This window comes from Alligator mississippiensis, chromosome 4, assembly GCF_030867095.1.
Source record: "Alligator mississippiensis isolate rAllMis1 chromosome 4, rAllMis1, whole genome shotgun sequence".
In the NCBI taxonomy this organism is placed as follows: Eukaryota; Metazoa; Chordata; order Crocodylia; family Alligatoridae; genus Alligator; species Alligator mississippiensis.
The window spans coordinates 190,242,072-190,263,365 of NC_081827.1; the positions used below are offsets into that span (position 1 = coordinate 190,242,072).

General features: G+C 45.9%; 2 protein-coding genes across 5 annotated transcripts in view; both read right to left on the reverse strand.

Moving 5' to 3' along the window:
• Positions 1 to 4,893, reverse strand: part of LOC102577402 (aldehyde oxidase 2-like) — a 65,765-nt gene extending 60,872 nt beyond the window's left edge. Inside the window, 4 exon segments of the mRNA XM_059727216.1 lie at positions 295 to 403; positions 1,280 to 1,376; positions 2,681 to 2,738; positions 4,790 to 4,893. Coding sequence (XP_059583199.1) covers positions 295 to 403; positions 1,280 to 1,376; positions 2,681 to 2,738; positions 4,790 to 4,843 — 318 coding nt within the window. The 5' untranslated portion in view covers positions 4,844 to 4,893.
• Positions 4,894 to 13,049: 8,156 nt separating this feature from the next.
• LOC102558050 (aldehyde oxidase) overlaps positions 13,050 to 21,294 on the reverse strand; it is an 82,568-nt gene continuing 74,323 nt past the window's right edge. For 2 of the 4 annotated variants that reach the window (XM_019492224.2, XM_019492225.2), the window contains exons 31-34: positions 20,702 to 20,816; positions 19,654 to 19,719; positions 18,905 to 19,093; positions 13,050 to 17,843 (exon numbers count right to left, since the gene is read on the reverse strand). In XM_019492224.2, coding sequence (XP_019347769.1) covers positions 17,604 to 17,843; positions 18,905 to 19,093; positions 19,654 to 19,719; positions 20,702 to 20,816 — 610 coding nt within the window. In that variant the 3' untranslated portion in view covers positions 13,050 to 17,603. The remainder of the gene's footprint in view (positions 17,844 to 18,904; positions 19,094 to 19,653; positions 19,720 to 20,701; positions 20,817 to 21,294) is intronic. The other 2 variants (XR_009462073.1, XM_014594315.3) reach the window with 2 other exon arrangements.

Consider the following 21,294-nt stretch of genomic DNA (forward strand, 5'->3'; position numbering starts at 1 on the left):
TTGTCCTGTCACCTCCATCACAGTCCCCCTTTGCCCTACTTCTGCTGGTCTTATTGCTGTCACCTCTGCTACTGCTGCTGACACCTCCACCATTTGCCCCATGGATCCAGCCCACGTGGAGCTCCACGGTCTAGATCTGGCCCAGGACACGGTGTATTTGACACTCCTGTCTTACAATAACTGTATACTGGAGAGAATCACTGAACCTCCACACAAGGTCCTACCATTAGTGCAGATATGGCCAGACTACAGGAAAGGAAGAAGCAAAACAATCTGACCAGTGCTGCACAGTACCTGAATTGGGTGAATCCTGGTTTTTGAGCTTCCAACACCTTCCACAGTGGTGACTGCAGCGCCATGCAGCGAGCATATGGGGAGCAGGCAGGAGTTGGCAGGATAATGTCTTTGGAAGATGAAGGAGAATCTTGGCATTTAAAATGGTGTAACACAACATTTGGAAGGGGAAGGTGGGGGGATAGTCACAGAGAACAAAGCACAAACAGATTACATTCTGCCTAGTATATAACTTCTGGAACTGGACCACAGGGCACTGGGGGAAAGAGACATATATGAGAAGCAGTTGGACATAACCCTGCCCACCACACACAATTGTGTGCCTCCATTATACCATAAATCCGACACTCAACATGCCCGAAATTTTATTAGGCCTCCTAAAATAATGAAATGGAGGGATCACATAGGTGAGTGCAACATCACTGAAGGAAAAGAGTTTCCATAGCCAGGGAGAGGCAGAAAGTAGACCCACTCAGAGTCCTGCCATGGGCAATGTTACAGTGATCCAATTTACTGTGTTCATCACAGAACACAAGGGGAGCTTTGCCAGAGAGGGGACGGGCAAGATGTGGAAAATAAGTAAGGACTTTCATCAAGTGCCATATTCTATAATCAAATTCAAATAAGGACATGGGAGTCTCAACTTTTCAAAAGTTGCTTAGAGAGCTGCTGTAATCTCCAAAGAGCAAAATCTCAAGCTAGGAAATACAATGTCCCCATTTTCTGAACAAGCTTTGGCAATGGGATGTGAATGTGAGGCAATTTACTGTCTGTGTCACAAGGTACATTGTGGGACCAAGTCTGGTCAGTGTCAAAATGTTTTCTGCACAGAAAAAACTCACAAAAGCCTTGTGCAACTACCAAATTATCCAGCAGAGCCCGAGAGTAGAAGTCTAAATTAAAAGGGACCTCCCCCCCAAATCTCCAGTTAACAACAGCTTTCTGCGAACAATAAATTACTTTCTAAATCTTATCACATGGATACAGTATCTTCTTGGAAACTGGGTCATAGGTGGATATCATCACTGTGCAGGCTCCACAGCCCCCTATTCCACAGCCTTTTTTCACCCCTGTGAGACAAACTGCAAAAGAGGCGGTTAAGGAAGAAAGTGCCTGGTTCTCCATTTCACTTTTATTGCATTTCCCCCCCAAGTCTCCTGTCACTTGACTAGTGTTCAGAGGTGGAAGGCAGTTCCCTCTGTTCACTAGAACCTGCAGCTTGAATCAATATTTGCTAGAAAATTGCTCATCATGTTCCTAAAGCAGGATGTTTCAGCAGCCAGATCTGCCATAGCCACCTACCTTTTTTTTTTTACACAAATATTTTATTCTGCAGCTAAAGATGACAATATTATCAGAATGGAGATGTGCCTTTTTAAACATTAATACTTCAAATACTAACAACTCACTGAAATGAGGAAATAAGGGGTGGAAAATATTCAAGAAAAAAATGGAAGAATTGTGAGATTCTCCTCGAAAGCCATGGAGTATTTCTAGCCCTCTTAAAATAAGAGTAGTAATAATATTAATTAGTAATACAATAGCTGAAAAAAGAAAGTGTTTTAGTTAAGATAGAGTCACTATCATCCTCAGATGTAGACATGGCAGAGTAGAATTGAGCCCAACAATGCTGATGTTTGCTGAAATGGAAGGGGGGGCAGGGGGACAGTGAAAATTCATAGCTCCTTAAGCCTCCAGGACCCCAAAACTGAAAGAAAAATGTTGGGGTAATTTGAATCTGCACTTTAATGTCTCTTCACCATTGAGGCTGACTTCAGAGCGGGCAAAGCCTAGTCACCTTGCACAATGTTTTCTGGGTTGTGAAAAAGCTATGGCTCAGGCTGAAACAAAGTCAGACGGTGTTTGTTTTCCTATGACATTACTAGCTAAAATGCTTAAGGGATTTAAGTGGGTTTTTTTTGGCAGGTCTAACAACACGCTTTGACCTGAGTTCAAGTTCTATAGACATGTTTGTTATAACTTCAAACCTTCCCAATACATAACCCCCAAACTGCAAGAATTGCGCTGTGCTGCCAAGCATGCATACAAAATGAGGTGCCTGTTTTCATAGACATTTGGGCTTGGGAGATCATTGAGTACAGCCCCCTGCCGTAAGGGCAGGAAGTCAGCTGGAGTCATAGGATCCCAGCAATATAAACATCCAATTTTCTCTTGAAGGCGTTCAAAGTAGGTGCTTGAACCACCTCTGATGGCAGGCTATTCTGGACCTTGGGGGCTCGAACAGTAAAGAAATTCTTCCTTATGTCCAGCCTGTTTTCTGCCTACCTGCATTCTGAAAGGAAAACAAAACAATTCAAAATCAAAATCCTCAATTAAAGGCTATTATAAAATTCCACAGTTCAAAGAGAAAACACCAAAAGGATACGTCCTTTTCTCAAATAAGACAACAACAGTTCTTCAGGTTCCGCATGCTTCTCTATTATCTGCAGTAGAAAATAAATATATAATGTTAGGGGTTATTGACTCACAAGGCAATTTTCCCACTGGGATTAGCTATGCTTTTGAAATGTTTTTAATGGGGATTAATGCAGTATGCCTAGTTAATTGCATAATCCTTTCATGTGACCATAATCTGTAGATCTAGGAACACATCCAGCAATAATGAATTTGATCAAGCACTGACAGATAAAGCAATATAAGCAGCAATTTTGGGGAGCATTTGCTGGCTGGAAGTGAGGACAGGCTGAGCAGTCACAGGAGCTTGGGAACAGCTACCTGAAGACAAACATTTTGGGTCTGATCCTTCACTTAGTCCAGTGTAAACCAGAAGTAGCTCCATTTCAATTTAGAGTTCACTGGGGCAAAAGCAGAACAAACCCCTTATTTTTAAAGCCAGGGGCTCATGCAGATGGGGAGAGTGAGGGACGGTTTGGGGTTCTTTACCCTCATCACTATATAGAGATAGTTTAACAAACCCAATCTTTACTCCCATTCTCCTCACCCAGCAGCAGGAACATGAAAGAAAAGGCCAAGACATGTAGAGTAGGAAAAGGTTTGGGGTTTTAAATTTAACAAAATTCACTGCTAATCTTCAGAGCTTCTGTCAGCTGGGTACTACCCAGATGGATATAAATCAATGAAACAAGGGCAGGATAGTGGATGGAGGCAAAGCAAGGGACCTCACTGCAAGATGAATATATTTGCTCTGGATTACACAGTGGCTCATAAACAGCAAAATATCAATTTTACCACAATATGGGTAGGTCTATATCTCAATGGTTTTCTTGAACTTTCAGATTTTAAACATTAGCTGGAATATTTTCCCCGTTTTATGAAGGGATGTTAACCAACTAGGATAAAAATGGTACCACCAAAAACCAAGATAGCTATTGGGATCAGTCAACAGAATTTGACCTATATATCATTTCTGAAATATGCTCTTACTTCCATGGAGTACATTGGTAGGAGATAAAAACATAGGGAACATTTAAAATGTTTTGTCTGACTCAAGAAAAAACACACAACATAAAAGAACTCTCTGGATAAATTGTTCTAAAAGAAACAATCAATAACCAACATTTCTGAAAGATTACATTTCCCTGGTTCAGTTTGAGTGATATACTTAGGGAGGTGAGAAAATAAATCTTGCAGAAAAAGATAAGTCAAGTTTCACCTGGCACTCCCTATTAGACACAAAGGAAAAAAAAGAAGTGTTTTTTTTAACTGTCTTATTAAAGATATAATACAGTGGTTCTCTTTTCAGACTCAAGGCACCCCTCAGAAAATGCAAGATCTTGGTTTTCACATTTTTTTTTGACTACAGAAACATAATAGAGCAATTCTGTTGCAAAGAACTCAGAAAGACCACAACTGGTCAGAATATTTTTAACACTGTGAATTTGTCTTTGAAATCTTTGGGTTTATTTTATAAATCATGCTTGCACACCTAACAGTGCTAACATTGTGCAGCACCTCATGTTACCCATGGAAAGATCTCAAGGCACATCTGGGTGCCACAGTTGAGAATCGCTGATACAATAAGCAGCAAGAAACCTTCTTTTTCACCCCAAAGGCACTAAATTAGGGATCCTGCTAGTGTGAAGTTTTGGTAAATAAATTACATTAAAATATTGTTGTGACATAGAGGATAATATAAATCCATTACTGTTATATAAGTACTTTCAATACTTATAGGAAGATAGAAAATATTTCACCAAAGCAAGCCCCTTTATGTTTCCAAATGCTTTAGAGATATCTTTCAAATCTACCAAAGGGATTTGGTGACTCCAATATTCATTTTAATACAAAAAAAATTCCAATTTCTTAGGCAGTTTTGAACTCCTGGTCCAGATACATTAATCAAAACAACTGGATTAAAAGAACTAAGCAAGCTAATACCTCAGTTCATGGGATGGACAAATGTAACTTTTCTCGCTCAACATATTGTCGAGCTGCAGCTCTACAGTGCACTATTCTCCTTTTAACTACAGGAATCATTAAGAATTCTCCCAAAACAACACACCACAAAACTTACCTTCTTGCCATTCACAAAAAAAATGAGCTCATCTGACTGCCAGGGGCAAGCCATGACACAGCACCCAGTAGCAGCTGGAAGGAGAAATGTTAAACACCTGTAAACAATGAATGAGATTATATTTTCTTCCACACAACTAAACTTTGTACTGTGGCCCACAGAACAAAATCTATAATAAGCACAGAGTGAGATGCATGATGACAACCAAAAGTACAGTTTGCTGGTTCCCAGCTTCTAAGGCTCACATGCACCAATTGGGTCCTTACCCTGCCTCTTCTGTCATGAACTGAGATAAACTGAAAGGAACTTGGAGCCCTGCACCTTCAGAAACTATGCAAGCACTTGTCTTTCCTGGTGAGCTAGTCCAGAAGCTGATGTATTAGATCTTGTCCTTTTTAGACAGTCCCAAGAAAATGAGAAGCAATAACTTGAGCATCAAGGTCATTCCTCAAACACTCCTCTCTGGTGAAGGATCTGGATTTAAGCTGATAGACATAACTCATTTTGTATTTTGATCCACCTGTTAAAGGACTTTGTTACATAAAGCAGGACTTAGACAAAATAAAGCTATCTAAGTCATAGAATCATGAAGAAGTAGGGCTGGAAGAGACCTCAAGAAGTCCTCTAGTCTTGAGCAACTGTCTGCTCAAGGCAGGATCATCTGTGTCTAAATGATCGTACATAAATATTTATCTAACCTCTTAAAAATTTCTGGTTAGAGCACTTACCTAAGACAATGAGACATGCAGTCAATTTCCTCTTTATCCTAAAAGAGGGTGACATACTCATCCCCTGCCTGTCTGTTGAGGTCCCTAAGTGCCAGATGACAGGCTATCCACCCATCCTCTTGAAGCTGACACTGCGTGAATCTACACATTGGGTGCTCTACATGTGCATATTTAATGCACATTAACCCGATGTAAGGCTCATTAAGGGCGTGCATCTACACACGTGCACCCTTAATGCACCTCAAAGCTGGAGAATTTCAGCTAATCCCACCTAAATTTGATACCTGCATAAAGCAAGTATCAAATTTAGGCGTGATTAGTTAAAGCACATTAACACACGTGTTACAACCCAAAGGTGTGATTTTTGTTTTTGTGTGTGCTTTGGCACCACTGAATTATTTTCCCGCCGTTTGAAGCTTTCTTTGCAGGGTGTATTTCTTCTTTGCAGCATAGAAATGCACGGTGCAAGGAGTTCCCGCCATTTGTATTAAAATTCGAGCCCCATTATTGGCTGGTGTTAAAATATTCCCACGTGGCGGCTAGCGATTGGATTGCTAGCCGTATAAGAGGCTTGGGTGGTTTCCGCCCAAGTCGGAGAACTTTGAGCATGCTGCAGAGTGCCTCTACGGAGATTTGACCTGCGGCTGCTGATCGATAGACTGATCACCTATCAATTCTTCTCCCTGTTGCCGAGCGCAATCCTCGACGTATCCCTCTTCCCTGCGCGCAAACAAGGATCCATGGAGCCTCGACAACTCCGTGAGAGTGAGAGTTTTGTCTGAGTCCTCAAACGGGGATTTAAGCGGAGCTTTACCTGGGAAACTTTCCAGCCTACACCACAACCATCTACGGTGTAAGTAAACAATCTTGAATCAACCACTAAGCGTCTGTGCCTAATTCTAGCGTGTCGCCTGCTTTCTCTGACCCAGCGTGTCCGGGCTGCTGGCCACAGCCCGCAGCATGAAAAAAGGGCCCCGGATTGCTCCCGGCCCGCACAACATGTAGATGTGTTAATGCGCATTAACACAGGGACTTTAGTGCTGGATCTGGTCAGCCACAAGGGGGCCAGCCAGAGCCCAGCCTCAGGCTCCTCTCCTCCCATAGAGCTGGGCTGCATTCTGGCAGCCCCTAGCTGCAGGCTGTAAAAGCCTCTAGCCAATTTTTTTTTTTTGGGGGGGGGGGGAATTATATAATTATATATATATAATTTTATATATATATATATATATATATATATATATATTCAAGCATAAAACTTTCCATCACACACCTTAAACCACATTAAGAAACTGCACACCCATTACAATAAATGCACCCACTCCCCTGCACCCTTGTGCACCCACCCACTGCCCTTCCCCAACCCAATCACAGTCCCTTAGTCCAAGCCCCGATTTGAGGTTTACATTCTCAGTTCATTCCCTGTCCTTGTCACTGTCACTGTCACTTCTGCTGCTGCTGATCCTGCTGCTGTCTTCCTCGCTGTCTCTGGGTCCAGTTACATCCTTGTCCTTTTCATTCTCCCTGTCCTCTTCCCCTCCTGGGGGTCCTTGAACAGCCTGTGCCAAGTGTCCCTTTTCCAGGTGGAGTTGGCTGCGTCTTCTCCATCCTCTCCCACCTCATGTAGTAGGACCGAAGTTCACTCAGGAACATTTTAACCCAGTCTGTTTCCTCAAGCTCCATGTGTCTGTACATCAGGAGGTTCCTGCATTGCCACAGGGCACTCCTGATGCAGGACACACAATGGTCAAAGTGGGTCGTCAGGGGCCCCTGCTGTTTAGTCAGGTGTCTGTACAGTGCTGCCTCCCTTGTCATCGGCCTGACCCGTCACCTTGTCGCGGAGCTGGCTTACCTTTCTCCACACTCCCTTAGTGTATGGGCAATGCCATAGGAGGTGGTCAGTGGTTTTGCTTTCATCTTGGCAGCTTTCCCTGGGGTAGTTGGGGCTAGTCTCTCATCCTACTCTGTATCTCCACATCCTCACTGCGGGTATGTGGTGAACTATTAGCCAGTTCAAGTCTCTGTGGTCCTTTTTTAGGTCCTTGTGGAAAATCCAGTCCCAGATGGCTTGCCATTTTGTGCCTTTGGGCACAGAGCAAAGAAAGCCTAAAGAAGCCAGTGTAGTTTACAGGAGCCCAGCAGGCCCTATGTGCCCCCTGGACAGGACCCAGACAGCCTCTGCCCATCCTGTCCCTTAACTGGAGTTGCTCCTCAGTCACAGGTGAGTGTTGCAAAGGGCTGCAACCTGCTGCGTCCCTTGCCCAACCCTGACATTCCTTTCGGGGCTGCTGGCCTTATTTTCTATGGGAGCAGGGCTAGCACCTGCTCCCTGCTCCTGCTCAACCCCAGCTCTGTCTCTTTGCAGGCACTGTGGTGAAATGCCTCTGCCAAGTGGCTCCCTGTCTCTAGCCATCTCCTTATCCATGGTGCTGCTGGCAGCCAGCCAGGGCCAACATCACAGGGACAGCCATGTGGGGGACCCAGAAAGATGGCATGGCGATCATGTTCAGCATATGATGCCCATTGAGGCCCAGCTCTGCCTGTGTGCCCACGCCCATCCTGAGCACCCAGGCCCCCATTAGGACCCTCAAGAAGGAATGTGACCTTGTGGTGCTCTGGGGTGGGGCCAAAGACCAGAGGCAGTTCTCAGGCAGACGGCTCTCAAATGACCACATTTATGAGGCCATTTCAGCCAGGATGCATGTGCGAGGCCACTCTTGGATGGCGCAGCAGTGCTGTGTAAAGTTGAAGGTCTTGTGGGCACAGTGGGTGGTCATGGCTGACTTCAATTTATTGGTCCAGTCATGGCCAGAAGACCTTGCCCTTCATGCAGGAGCTGACTCACCTTTTGGTTCCCCCAGAGACAGGCCACACCCCTGCAAGTGCCACCAGCAGGGGCAGCCTGCCCCTGCCTGTGCCCCATCCTGGTGCCTCCGGTGACACGTCACCAGAGGAAGGGACCTTGGCACTTCAGCCCCCCACCCCACCTACCTCCCTGGCTGCTGCATCCAGTGGCAGCTCAGGGAGTCCTGCCCAGCAGCTGACTTGAGCCACACACCCTGCCACAAGGAGCAGCTGCCTGCGCCATGTCATGGCTGGCTGCCAGCTCCTCCCTAGAGGAGTATCTCTGGCTGGGCACTGGCCTACCACACACTGCAGGCCACAGTTCAAAATTTTATTGAGCAGCCCATGTTCCCACAGCTCAGTGGGCACAGGCCTCTCACACCCCAAGGAAGGTGTTGATGCTGGCAGCAATGTCCTCCTTGGCAGTGGAGGGTAGAGATGTGTAGCACTGTCACAGGTAGCCCTCCAGGTGGTGGAGGCTTCAGGGCAGCCTGGGCTTGCTCCCTGCACTGTCATAGCTCTGGTTCCCAAACCAGGAATGCAGATAGGTGTGCCTGGGGCACCAGGAAAATCATCAGCAGGAAATAGTGGCTTGGGCACCCCTCCATGTGCACAAAGCTCATCACACACTGCATGGGGCACATGTAGCAAGGTCACACTCAGGGCACAGTGACAGCATGGCGGGGAGTGGCTGGCTCCAAGGTGCCTCCCCAGAGAGGCCCCTGATGGGAGGGTGGAGGCACGGCCAGCTCTTTGACTCAGTTGTCTGGGAGCCTGGCACATCTAAGCCTGGGTGCCATAGGCTGCATGGTAGAGTGGCTGGCCTGCAAGGAGATGTGGGGGAGTGTGGTCTGGAACTGTGGCAGCAGGTGCTGCCAGCAGCCTGGCCTGACCTGGCCCGATAGGAAGGGGGCAGGTGGCCTGCAGTCAGCACTCAGCAGGCCACTGGCCCCAGGGGAGTAAGTGGGGCCAGGAGGCTCAGCTGATGGCTGCCTGGGCTCAGCCCTGCCAAACCAGCTTACCATGGTCCCTGGGCATCCATGCATGACTGACCTCCCATTCTGAGGCTGGGCAGTGCAGGGCTCCTGGTACAAAGCACCTTATCTCTGAAATGTTGCAAACTCTCACAAAAGGCTTCGGTATCTTGCTTCTTTAAGACCAGTATCTGGGCATGGGGGAGAGGCTGCAGGGCCCTGCCAGAGTGCCACATCAGGGTTGCTGCCATCTATTGCTGGAGCTGCCTGGATATGCGGGCTGTGCCAGTGGCGCCGAGGGACTGGACCCTCCTGCTCCAGCAGCTGGTGGCAGTAGTGGAGAATGGGGCCGTGCAGAAGCAGGCATGGCAGCAGGTGTGGGAGGCATGGGAGCTGGCCTGGCAGGTGGAAGACATTGCTTGGGAGACTGCCCAGAAGGAGGCATGGGATCAGGTGCAGTGGGAGCACTGGGCCCAGCTGGAGGCCCTAGAGCAGTGCTGCATGGAGCTGCTCCAGCAGCAACTGGCTATCCAGGGCTGACCAGAGGAGCCCGCGTCAAGGCCCCCCCATGCCAGTTTCCTGGCCCCGCAGGGTCCCTGGGACCTGCCTGCCGCCCCACAGCAGGTCCCCACCTGGGCCTCAGAGGTTCTCTGCTGCCTTCCAAATGCAGGAGCCCTAGTGCTCACTGTGGCCCCTGGATCAGTGGGGAAACTGTCTGCAACCAGGGTGCTGGCCACCTCCCACTGGGCTCTGTGCCCTGTGTGCCCCCAGTGCACAGCCCTCCATTCTGGGACTCAGAGAAAGACTGAGACTGATGTATATAGTTTTCAGTTTGGGAGGAGGCTTTTTATAGTTTGCAGGTGGGGAGGGTGGTGGAAGGGCTCTGTGTATTGGGGAGGGAATGGGTAGGGGGCTCTGTTGGTTGAGGGGGAAGGGCAATAAAGGTTTTCATTACAAACATGTGCATGACCTGGAGTGGTGCTGGGGGGTGGGCAGGGGGTAGGGGGTATGTGGGCAATGGGGCAGACAGGTCTTAACAAAGATGATTGGGTACACCTTGATGTCCTGGTGTTCCAGGTGGGGCTGGAGTTGGTGTAGCAGGTCTTCAAAAGTGGCCCAGGTCATCCAGAATGTGCTGACCCACTGGTTGTTATCCCATTCCTGCAGCGCAATGCATTGCCACCAGTCCTGGCTGGTGCAGCGGGCCCAGAGGCAGTGGGGCTGGTGAGACAGGAGTCCTGGTGGTGGTATTCTGGAGGCCCTGGAAGGCATGTACCAGTCGTCCAGGGGGTGGCCAGATCAGGTGGGGAAGTCGGAGGGTGCAAGCTGGCCAAGCAGCAGGCATGTGGAATGGCAGCGGGTGAACAGAACATCTGTGGCAGCCCTGGGTGCTAGGGCCTGGAGCTGGGACAGCCAGGGCTGGGAAGTGCAGCTGCAGCAGGAGCAAAGCAGGCATGTGCTGCCTGTGTCTCTGCCACACTGCTCTTCTGCTACTGGAAGCATCAGCCCAGAGGTCACAGTGCAGAGGGTGTGCTTTCCAGATGGCTGCCAAGCGCTGGCAGGTGGCTCTAGCTGTTAAGTGCTAGCAGCCATGCGTCCGGAGGCTGGAGCTCCCTCTCAGTGGTCACAGGGGTACATGGCAGGGCTTCAGTGACTTGGGACTAAAGCTAGTCTCAAGTCCCACCACGTGTAGACACTTGCCAAAAAAATGCTTAATGTGCATTAAATTTATGCGCACTTAAATTCACATGTAGACTTTCCCACAGTGTTGTATGAACTGCAGCACACATTCAGAGACATAGCAAAGGAGAGAACGGGCCAGACCCAGCAAAGGAGTTAGGCACCACTGTTAGGGTAACAATAATTTGGATTATTGGGGAGCATTGGATTTGCAGCTGAATACAAGGCATGACCTGTGGCCTAGCAGAGCTGCTGACCACAAGGCAGAATGATAGTTAAGCCAGCCATTTGCTTATGCTAAGTAACCATCTTAACTGTGTTAACCATTTTCTGAGGAAAAAGCAGCAAGTGAATTTGTGTGAGTCTGTGTGCTGTGAACCAGCTACAGTTAGAAATGAGATAAGATACAGGGGCCCAAAAAGGGTAGAAGATGGTACAACATGAGACAGAAAAACAGACTGGAATGTGGAAAACAACAAGTAATTGGTAACAGAATCCAAGATGAACATATGCAAAAAGGTAAATGGTGATTGGTGAAGAAGCCTCCAGAAGCTTCCAGGTTTTGTTCAAAGTCTGCTTATTGACGGAAGAAAAGGAGTCAAGGTCTTAGACATGCGCTCATAGCAAAAAGACATGTAAATGAATGAAATGCATAGACAATTCCATGTTAATGATGCAAACAGTAAACAGAGGCGGAGCTTGAGATGGAAGGAGAAATGGGTGGAACTGAAGGTGGAACAAGGCAGGGTAAATGTTAATGAGTATAAACCAAAGTGTATAAATATGGAAGAAAACTATTGTTCATGGCTGCTCCTCATCTCTTATGGTGAGAGAGCTCGCCCGAAGTTGCCTCCATTCTGAATAAAGCTGTTGCGAGCAATGTGGGAAAAAAAAATTGCTAGCAACAGCAAATGAGTCCTGCTCCCAGCCTTGAGCATATTGGAGGCTGGGAGCACAGATCAGTTGGCCTGTGGTCCCAGCCTCTGGGGAAGAGCAGCCACTTCCAGCTGTAGGCACATCAGAGTCACAGGCTCCAATGCATCCCCACACTTGGGAGTCGCAATCACCTGATCAGTTAATCATGTCTTAAGCAACATTTACCATTTGCCAGGGGTTAAGGAGTTAAGTCTACAAAAAGGCTCAGTGTTGTCCAGCTGCCACTATAGATACCTTTGCCTAAAATTTGAGAAGTCCCTGGGTGCCTAAATGTGTGCTTCTGGGCCTATCCAGAAAGATCTATGCCTTGGTTGTTTTGGGCAGCCAGTTGCTGGCTCATGCCTCACTCTCTACCCATCCTCCCCCACAAACACACACTGACGGAAGAACATGCCCAGGACTCTGTATTTTATGCAATGAATAGTTAATGTGAACACAAGTATCACTATGTGTCTCTGACACTACTGGGACCTTCTCTCATCCCTGACAGTCCCAACCCAAACTGCCAGTTAAAACTTAAAAGACATAAACACTCTGGCTATAACTAAACTCTTAGCTTACTGGCTTGACACCAAAACCCCCTGTTTATCCTTGGTTCTAGTCCCCTGCCACCTCCCAGCTCCTTACTTGCTGTTCTCAGGCATAGCTGGATCTCAGTCACTTAGCTGCAGCCAACTCTCTACAAAGATCTTCCCCCTTCAGCCTCCAGGTCTAAACTGACCATCCTGAATCAGGCCCTGGGTTTATGTGCCTCATAGACCCTGTCCCTTTTTGGTAATGTGGCTCCCCTAGCTACTCTGAGGTGTTTTCTACTTAGGCTTGTTGGCTTAATTCTAGGGCAGCTTACTGCTGCTGCCTGGCTGCGTAACACTACCTTTCTCCTATGCAGGGCTCTACCCTGTTACACTATTGCAGAGCAGCCAGCCCTGCTAAAGGCACTCATAGCCTATAAATCCCTGGGGAGCTGCTCTTCCATAACTCCTAATGAGCAGACTTCCCCACCTGAGGCTCTCTGCTGTTGTTTCTCCCCTAAAGTAACAGGAGCCCTAGGCTCCCTGTTACTCATGCAGATTTTTAAATAGTCAGGCACCAAACACAGTGTACATTTGTAATAAAACAGGACATAACCTTTATTAAGAATGACAAATACTAAAAACCAGACAAGCTGATCCTATAATTGATGAAGGATAATACAGTTTGATACCCCAACACCTTGGCAGGTACAAACAGTTTATCCCTGCACTGGCACTGGCAGTGACATCAGTTCCAGTGGAGACTCCATGCCCAGACAGGCCAAACAGAGGTATCCTAATTTCTTCCCAGATGGATTGTGCTAGAACAACTCAAGATTTAAACTGCCCAGGATCTCCACAGCAGTCCTGCTAAGATGAGGCTACTCAGGAGACATAAACACAGAGTTTCTATCACCTGCTTTCACCACACCCCTTCCCGTCTCCACTACTTCCTGGGATTTGTCAGGTACCTTCATGTACTTCCTGGAATGAAGATCATTGGTGGGTTTCTCCCTGCAAAGCCTGTGGAATGAACTAAGACCAAAGCAGACAGAAGATGAATGTGGGAAAATACATTCATGGATAATGTGATTAACTAAATTCCTTATGATATATGGAAGTGAAGAAATAATACCACCGTGCAGTAAAGGAAGTAAGATGCCCATCCAGAATGTATACAGAAACCATGCATACAATGTAGAGAAACAGTAATGCATGCATGCAAAAAACAAAAATAGAGAAATCTTATTTTAATTGCAAGTGCAGAAATGATTGGCTTATAGCCATGCTTTAGTCACAGATATAGTATCTGACAATTGGTTTGGGGACAACTAGAGAAGAAACAATAATGCAATAGGTGTGTGAACAAACCACCCCGAGTCATTTACTTTAACTACAAATGGTAGTTCAGGGCAATTTGACTCGTTGAAAGGTTAGGACAGAACAGTGTGCAGCAAATTCACAGAGTAGTTGGAGGTAGTCTCCTGTTATCATTGCCCCTTGGCTGAGAAGTCATTAGCATACTGGGGCACTGAAGCCACATACCAAACTTTAAAAATTACCCTGTTGCTTGCTTTCATTGCTGCCCAAATAATTGCCAAAAAATATCAAGACAACTATGATTCACCTGCAAAATACAGTAAACTATATGTTAGGGGTAAATCCCAAAAAAGACGCCAAAACTTTAATTCCAACATGCTTCAGGAGTGTTCAGAATTGGAATCTCAGTTTCACAGTCTTAGGAGAGGTGAAGCCAATGCATTCAACTTTGAGATTGGGGTAAAAATCTGGAGGGGATTTTGTCATTTGGGTCCTCTCAATACTAAATATAAATGAACTTTGTTACAGGCTGGATTGTTTGCTGGTCTTTTCTTACATCTCAGGCATAATGAAAATTTATCTTAATTAGCCTCTGATGCATCAAGGCACAGTAATACTTTTTTCTCTTTTAAACTCTTCAAACTGTTTTTAGATTTGGGCATTGTTTTACCCCTACTGTATCCTATGCAGTATTAGAAAACCAAAATGCTAATCCTTGTGCTCTACTATTATGTGAATCTGCTTGTTAGAAAAAGATATACCTGCAATTAAAGACTAAAAACCACTTCTCTTCTGGCCCTTTTAGAAGGGTCAGGTAGCCCTGTTGAGGAACCCCGACTATAGAACATTTAGCTAATGAGGGAGCTTAAAAACCCAAGGAAGAGAGAAAACTGTCTGAAAGAGCAGTTTTCAAGCAGGAGACAAGCCGTGAGCTGAACAAGCTTGCTACTAGGGAGGGCCCTAGCTCTGGTGGGGCTAGAGCCAAAGTCCCCTCCTTGTGCCTGGGAAAGGGCTGAGGGGTCTTGTTTGTTGATTTGTTTGTCTTCTGTTCAAAGACTGTGCTTTTATTTGGGAGTACTTGCTGCAGAGCTCCTCAGGAAGCAAAGCCAGCCTGCAGGAGCCAACAGACTAAGTAACCCACTTACATGTATCTAATAGGGCTATGCGAAGCTTTGTGTGCTGATTTGATTTGGGAGAGGTTTAGTGGCCGAATCTCCAAATCCAAATCAAATCAGGGGACCAATAAAAAGGTCTGAATCAATATGAAGCTATCTGAATCTTTGGAAAAGATTCAGAGAGCTTTGGTGATTCAGACAGTCCCCGCTTGCTGCAGCACGGAGCTGGAGCCAGACTTGGAGCTGGTAAGTAAGGGGCGGGGGAGGGGGGGCAGGACCATGGGGGGACCCCTGCCAGTCCCAGCCCCTGCCTGCTCCCCCAGCCCTCCCTGACCCCCGCCTGCTCCCCCAGCCCTCACATGGCTGTCTCTCCCACTCTAGCTTCCAGTGCTTTAAAAAAAAGCCCCCAATTGCTCTGCAACAAGCCCCCTGACCCCTGCCTGCTCCCCCAGGCCCCACCATGGCTGCTCCGCCTCCCCAGATCCATCCCATTAAGAAAAAAAAACCTGACCCCCCCCCCCCCCCAGGACTCACCAGGTCCTGCAGTGGCCTTGGGGCTTCGGGGGGGGCTTGTGGAAGACCCCCCCGCATGGTGCGGGGCAGCAGGGAGCAGTGGGGATCACCCCCCGCCGGGCAGGAATGGGTGAGTCCAGAGTTTTTTGGGGGGTGGGGGTTTCTTAAAGGGCTGGAGCTGGGGTGGGTGGGTCAGCGTGGGGGGTTGGGAGGCTCATGGCAGAGCCCCCCAATGCAGCATGGGGCAGCGGGGAATCGCCCCCTGCCCAGCAGCACTTGGTGAATCAAGGTTTTTTTTTTATCAAAGTGCCGGGAGCTGAGGCAGGCAGGACAGCCATTGCTGGGCTGGGAGGGTGGGTGGGGGATGAGCCTAGGCGATTCAGAGATTTGGCAGCCGCTGAATCTCTGAATCAGATTCAGCCGAATCAATTCAGGACAGTGATTCGAATCACCAAATATCCAATATACTCCTAGGTATAGTATGCAATGGCACTCTTCAGTACCACTTTCGGAGACCACCTCATCAAGGACCTGACCCAAAGCTCAATGAAATCAATTAAGTTTTTACACTGGGCCAAGAAGACTTTGGGAAATAACACAAGAACATAAAAGTCTCCAAGAGAAATAAGAGCATAGTCATCCTAGAGACTTTTTAGGCCAATTTTTTTTCTCATTCCTGTAAATCAGCCCTAGTGACTGAAGTGGATCTGCATGGGTGAAACAAAAGGCAGTTACATCCTTTGACTTTCAAGTACCCAAGGGTTAGTATCAACAGTATCCACAGCAGTTTTTCTGCAAGAAACTACATCTTTTTGTCTCAAGTTTGTGATCAGAAGAATCCTGTAGTGGGCCCCCATGGATATCAGGGTCTATGCAGATCTTTCATTGCAAGGTAAAAGTGTAAATTAGCACTTATTTGAAGCTTTCAAATGTTGCATTAGGTGAGTAAAATTAAATTAATATCCAATACTACATTAACACACCCCTTCTCTCCTGCAGGTACGTTTCAGCAGATCTCCCCGGGTAAAGATGAGTAGTGATTATCGAGTAAACCTCTTTTGACTACTTACGTGTGTTTCTAGGAATAAACTGTAGTCATGCAGTATGCAGCAGTACAGCTAAACGCATTAAGAACCATCAGGAGGAAGAATGCATTAAAGCGGAGGGGATGGCCAGCTTCTTATTTGGATACAGCACTATGCATTTTTAGTTAAAACATGTGTTGATTACTAAGGTAGAGGACTACATCTGATCAAAAAACTATCATCATATTTCATTCAAGCTCGGCATGAGATTTGAATTGTCTTCATATGGAGATGGCCCAAGGACTGAAGGAATCAGGCTGATCTTTCGCAGTCTAACAAAATGAACAAGAAGTCATATAAGTGATTCTGTTAATGACGTGCAGTTAGAAAGAGCTTGTTACAACCATTTCTAACCAGTACCTTCAACATATCATTGCACCTCTCATAGTTAGCCCCTGCTGAATTTACATGGATTAGGCATCAAATGCCTCTATGTATTTTACTGGTCAGGGTGGTCTACAGGAGGTTTGCAAACCTATCAGTGCTGTGCTGATAAGCAGGTAGATGATAGGGATGAAGGGGGCAGCAGGGAGGGGGTCCAATATATCGTGTCAAGGAACATGGTTCCTGCACTAATGCCCCTACCCCCTGCCCAAGCTCCAAGATGCAAGTTGAATTTCACAGAGCTGCAGGTACGGGGGCTGACTCACCACCATTTCTATACCCCACGCAAGCCTACAAATACAAGGCAAAAACTCTGTGAGTGGGATCTCAGGTTTTCTAGTTCACACAAAATACAGACAATTTGGTCCACCCATGTTTCAATAGCTGCTCAGGTGTACACAGCAACCTCACTGGTGCTGGAGTAAGTCCTCGGTGTACAGAAAAAGAGAGGCTAGTGTAGGTGCAGAAGGCATAAAACACAGGTGTGTGGGAAGAAACGAGTGGGAGCAGGTTGTACGAGGGGCAGCACAGGACAGGTCATGAACTGATGTGTAATCTGAATAATTAAAATGAAAATCCTTAATGCCACAGGCTGGAATGGCTTGCATGGGCTAGACCTGCTGATAGGCATTTTAAATTATTTAAAAATTTAAATTTAAGAATCATTAAAAAAACAAGCAGAATGTTTTTATTGCACTTCAATTATGTCCTGGTGAACTATAAAAACTATGGGCCCAAGATGCCAAAAGGAACAGGCAGCAGCTTAACAGAAACTCTCAAAAAGTAAAGCCCCATTACCATCTGGGTAAAGTCATCAGCACAGGCCATTCGAATCCGCTCAGGCGTCAGGGGGCTGTTCAGCGTGAAGGCCCCTGGTAATCCTCTCTCCTTTCGTGCAGTGGCCACTGCATCCCTTAGAGCGAAGAATACAGAGCATCCCAGGAACAACCCTGCCTCACCTACACCCTGACAGAGAACACAGGGGGTCACATAGATATTCTTTATGAACACATTAAAGGAGGAAATGTGTTCTCAATACTGGGGGGCTAAATGAAAGCCTTAAAAAATTACTGAGTAAAATGAGGCCCGATCTTGTTCCGTGGAAGTCAATGAGCATTTTCCATTGATTCAACAGAAGCAGGATTAGGCCACATTATGTTTTCTGATTGCCTAAGGGATCTAAGCAGGCTGGTTTCAAATGCTAGCTACAGTTATTAGGACTCCTTTGACTTCTCTTCAGTACAAGATTTCAAACTTAAAAGAGTAACATTTGGTTAAAAAATGCAGATAGAAGTGAAGCAAACCATCAATGATAACATGCAGCCATTCATAGAGCAGGTTTGAGCCCAGGCTGAAACCCTGCATGTGAACATCAAAGAATAAGATAAACAAGGTTTTTATGCACACTTTGAAGCGTGATGATAGCCACTGTTCTGTGCATCAGAACTGCAATTTTCTTCAAGTGAAAATCCCTCTGAAAATTCTTCAGGAATGTCTAAAAATAGTTCTAAAAGGAACTACTGATTCTAACACTACTTTCTAATTTAAAAATAACATATTATCACCATTGTATTCTAAAATGTCTTTTTATATTCTTCAATACTAAATAGCCTGACATCTAAGCAACCTAAAGAGCAGTTAGCATCATGCTTTAAGTGAGCAATATCCCCTGCATCTTGCATTGTATTATAGCTAATGTATAGGTCATAAAATGGGTCAGATCCTTAGCTGGTACAAGCGGATATTCATTTAGCATATCTACATGTGCACTTTCATGCACAGTAGCCTATTTTACTGTGCGTTACAGAATCACGTAAAAATGTGTGATTACATTAATGTGCACTAAAATAGGCTACTGTGCATTAAGTGTCACTTAAATTGTGCATATTTATTACTGTGCATTGGAGGTACTAAATTTAATGCACATTAAGAAAAGTGCCTTAATGCACATGTAGATGTGCTCATTTAGTGTAAATCATTATATCTGGGACACATGCGCATAATGCCCCAGGGTCTGGCTTGCTTACCTTGGATGCATAGATTGCATGGGGATTTTGTGAAGGTGACAGCAGGGAAACACTGAACTGTTCTGGGATGTCACAGACTGCCGGGATTTTATAATGATCTGGTCCCCGAGTGTGAAGGACTCCTTTGGGAGAATAGTTTAATTCCTCCAGTGTATAAAGTCCAATGCCCTGAACAAAGGCTCCTTCAATCTTGGAACAAGAAATGACAAAGTTTATCTTTTTATACACTGGAAGATGGATACAGCCTTGACAAGAGTTAGCTCTTCTCTAGGTTTCTGGAGCACATTCTTCTTCCTATTTGATCACTCATTTCCAGCCCCTCACTTCCCACCCCCTCCCCAACTTGGGGCTGCTGGGGTTACTGCGAAGGAGAAAGCTGTTTTCTCTCTCTTTACCTTCACAGTCTATGCCTAGCAGATGAGTAGATGCTGATCAGAGTCATAATATACAGGGGAGCCTGGACACTGCAGACCAACGTAGGGCTTGAAACCAGGCCAGCAATGGTGAGAGAGGTGCAAGTGGGAGGCACTGCAGCATGCCACTAGGGACTATGGGTGCTATCCTGGCCTCCCTGAAGTCAGAGGGCCAAAATTCTTTTCCCTCTCTTCTCTGCCCGATGAGATGATCTACAATGCGGGTGACATTGTAGAGAATTTAATTCTGCCTGGATGACCAGGACACCCTGCCCAAGAAAGACAACCATCACTTGCCCAGTATGAACTGGACAGCATGACATTCCTAGCACGTACCTGCCCTATATCCACTGCTGGATTTATGCTGCATCCAATGTCCATAACAATGTCAGTTCTGAGGTTCTATTAATAAAATACAAATATGTAGTGTAGAAAGTAAGGCATGGGTGGGCAGGCAAAGAGGTTTTGAGGGTTAGAATTAGCATCCAGTGAGGCAAATCACATTCATAAAACCTCTCTCAGGATGCACAATGCTGAGCTATTATCTGGCAGTCTCTCCAGAGGTAAAGGGCATCTTTATACATTTTCTGGGGGTGGGGATGCTTTAAGTAGAATGGCTCCAAGAGCCACTCTAATTAAAGTGCCCACAGCATCTCGTGTATCCAAAGCCTCACACTTCAAAATGGTAGTGAAGGCACTTTAACTAAAGCTTGCTCGACAAACTTTAGTTAAAGCGCCCTGCCACCATTTTGAAGTGTGGGAACACTGAATACATGAGACACGGAGATTGCTGGAACACGCTAATTAACACGATCCAGCAGAAATGATTAATTGAGTCTGCTCCAATGCACTGTAATTCCAGCATGTCAGAGCAGCATCCCCACATGTCTACAGGCACTCAAAGTATCCATTAGCTTAAGTGTGACTTAGCCAGTGCAGAAGACTGAAGGAATCTGTTCACTGTATTCACAGCTACCACCAGCCATTCTCACAGAAACAAGCACTAAGTTGAGTAGGACGTGTTTGCAGGATTGAGTCCTTACCATGTCAGATGGTTAAGAGACTGGAAATAAAATACAGAGCTGCAATGTCACTTGTCTGATTGCAGTCACTAAAAGATAAAAGACAAATCCTGCCTGCCATGTGTCTGCTATAGTATAAAACTTGAACACATGGTATTTTTACAAATCCAGAAAAGGTATGATTGTAAGCAGGTTATACAGTTTTCAATTGACTTCAGCTGTAATTGCTACTTCTTTTAGACCCTTCCTGTGTTTAATGCAGTATAACCCAGATTATATATCAGTGGAAAAATAAGGCTACACAAGAAATACTGGTGGAACCTCCTCTGCACTATGCATGAGTTGTGACAGGTACTGGTTACCTTGTGATCTCCTGTGAGACAGTCAATTGCAACCTCTGAGCAAGCAGCTCCATAAACAAAATATGTAAATGGGTGTCCTTCTCCCTTCTCCCAGTTCATATTTCCATCATAGCCTCTAGTTGAAACAACAAAGTCCACATAAATCACAGAAGTTTAGGTTGTTCTGTCAATATCTGAATTACTACAATAAACTTAATGACCAACAAGTTGGAAATCACTTGAAGTGGAAACTTCGTAATGGGGCAATTACCAGAATAATGCTTCATGAAAGTCAACAGAGCTATGCTAATTTGCATCCCCTGGGGATCTGTCACCATGTCCATATTATAGTCAGGCAATCAATATGCCAAACAAAACACTCCAATCCAGAAATGTTCATAACAAAATCCCAGAATGGTTCTGACAGAGGCTGTCCAGGAAACCATGTCTAAAAGACCAGTTTAAAGTTATAATTACATTGCCGAGGGTCAATAAAAAAATACAAGTTGTCAATAAAAAAATGCTGCTGTCAAGTCCTGTCCATCTGGTTCCACTGCTTGAGTTATTATCCTTAAAAGCCACTCCTTAAATTCATGCTTGCAGTTTTATTGAGA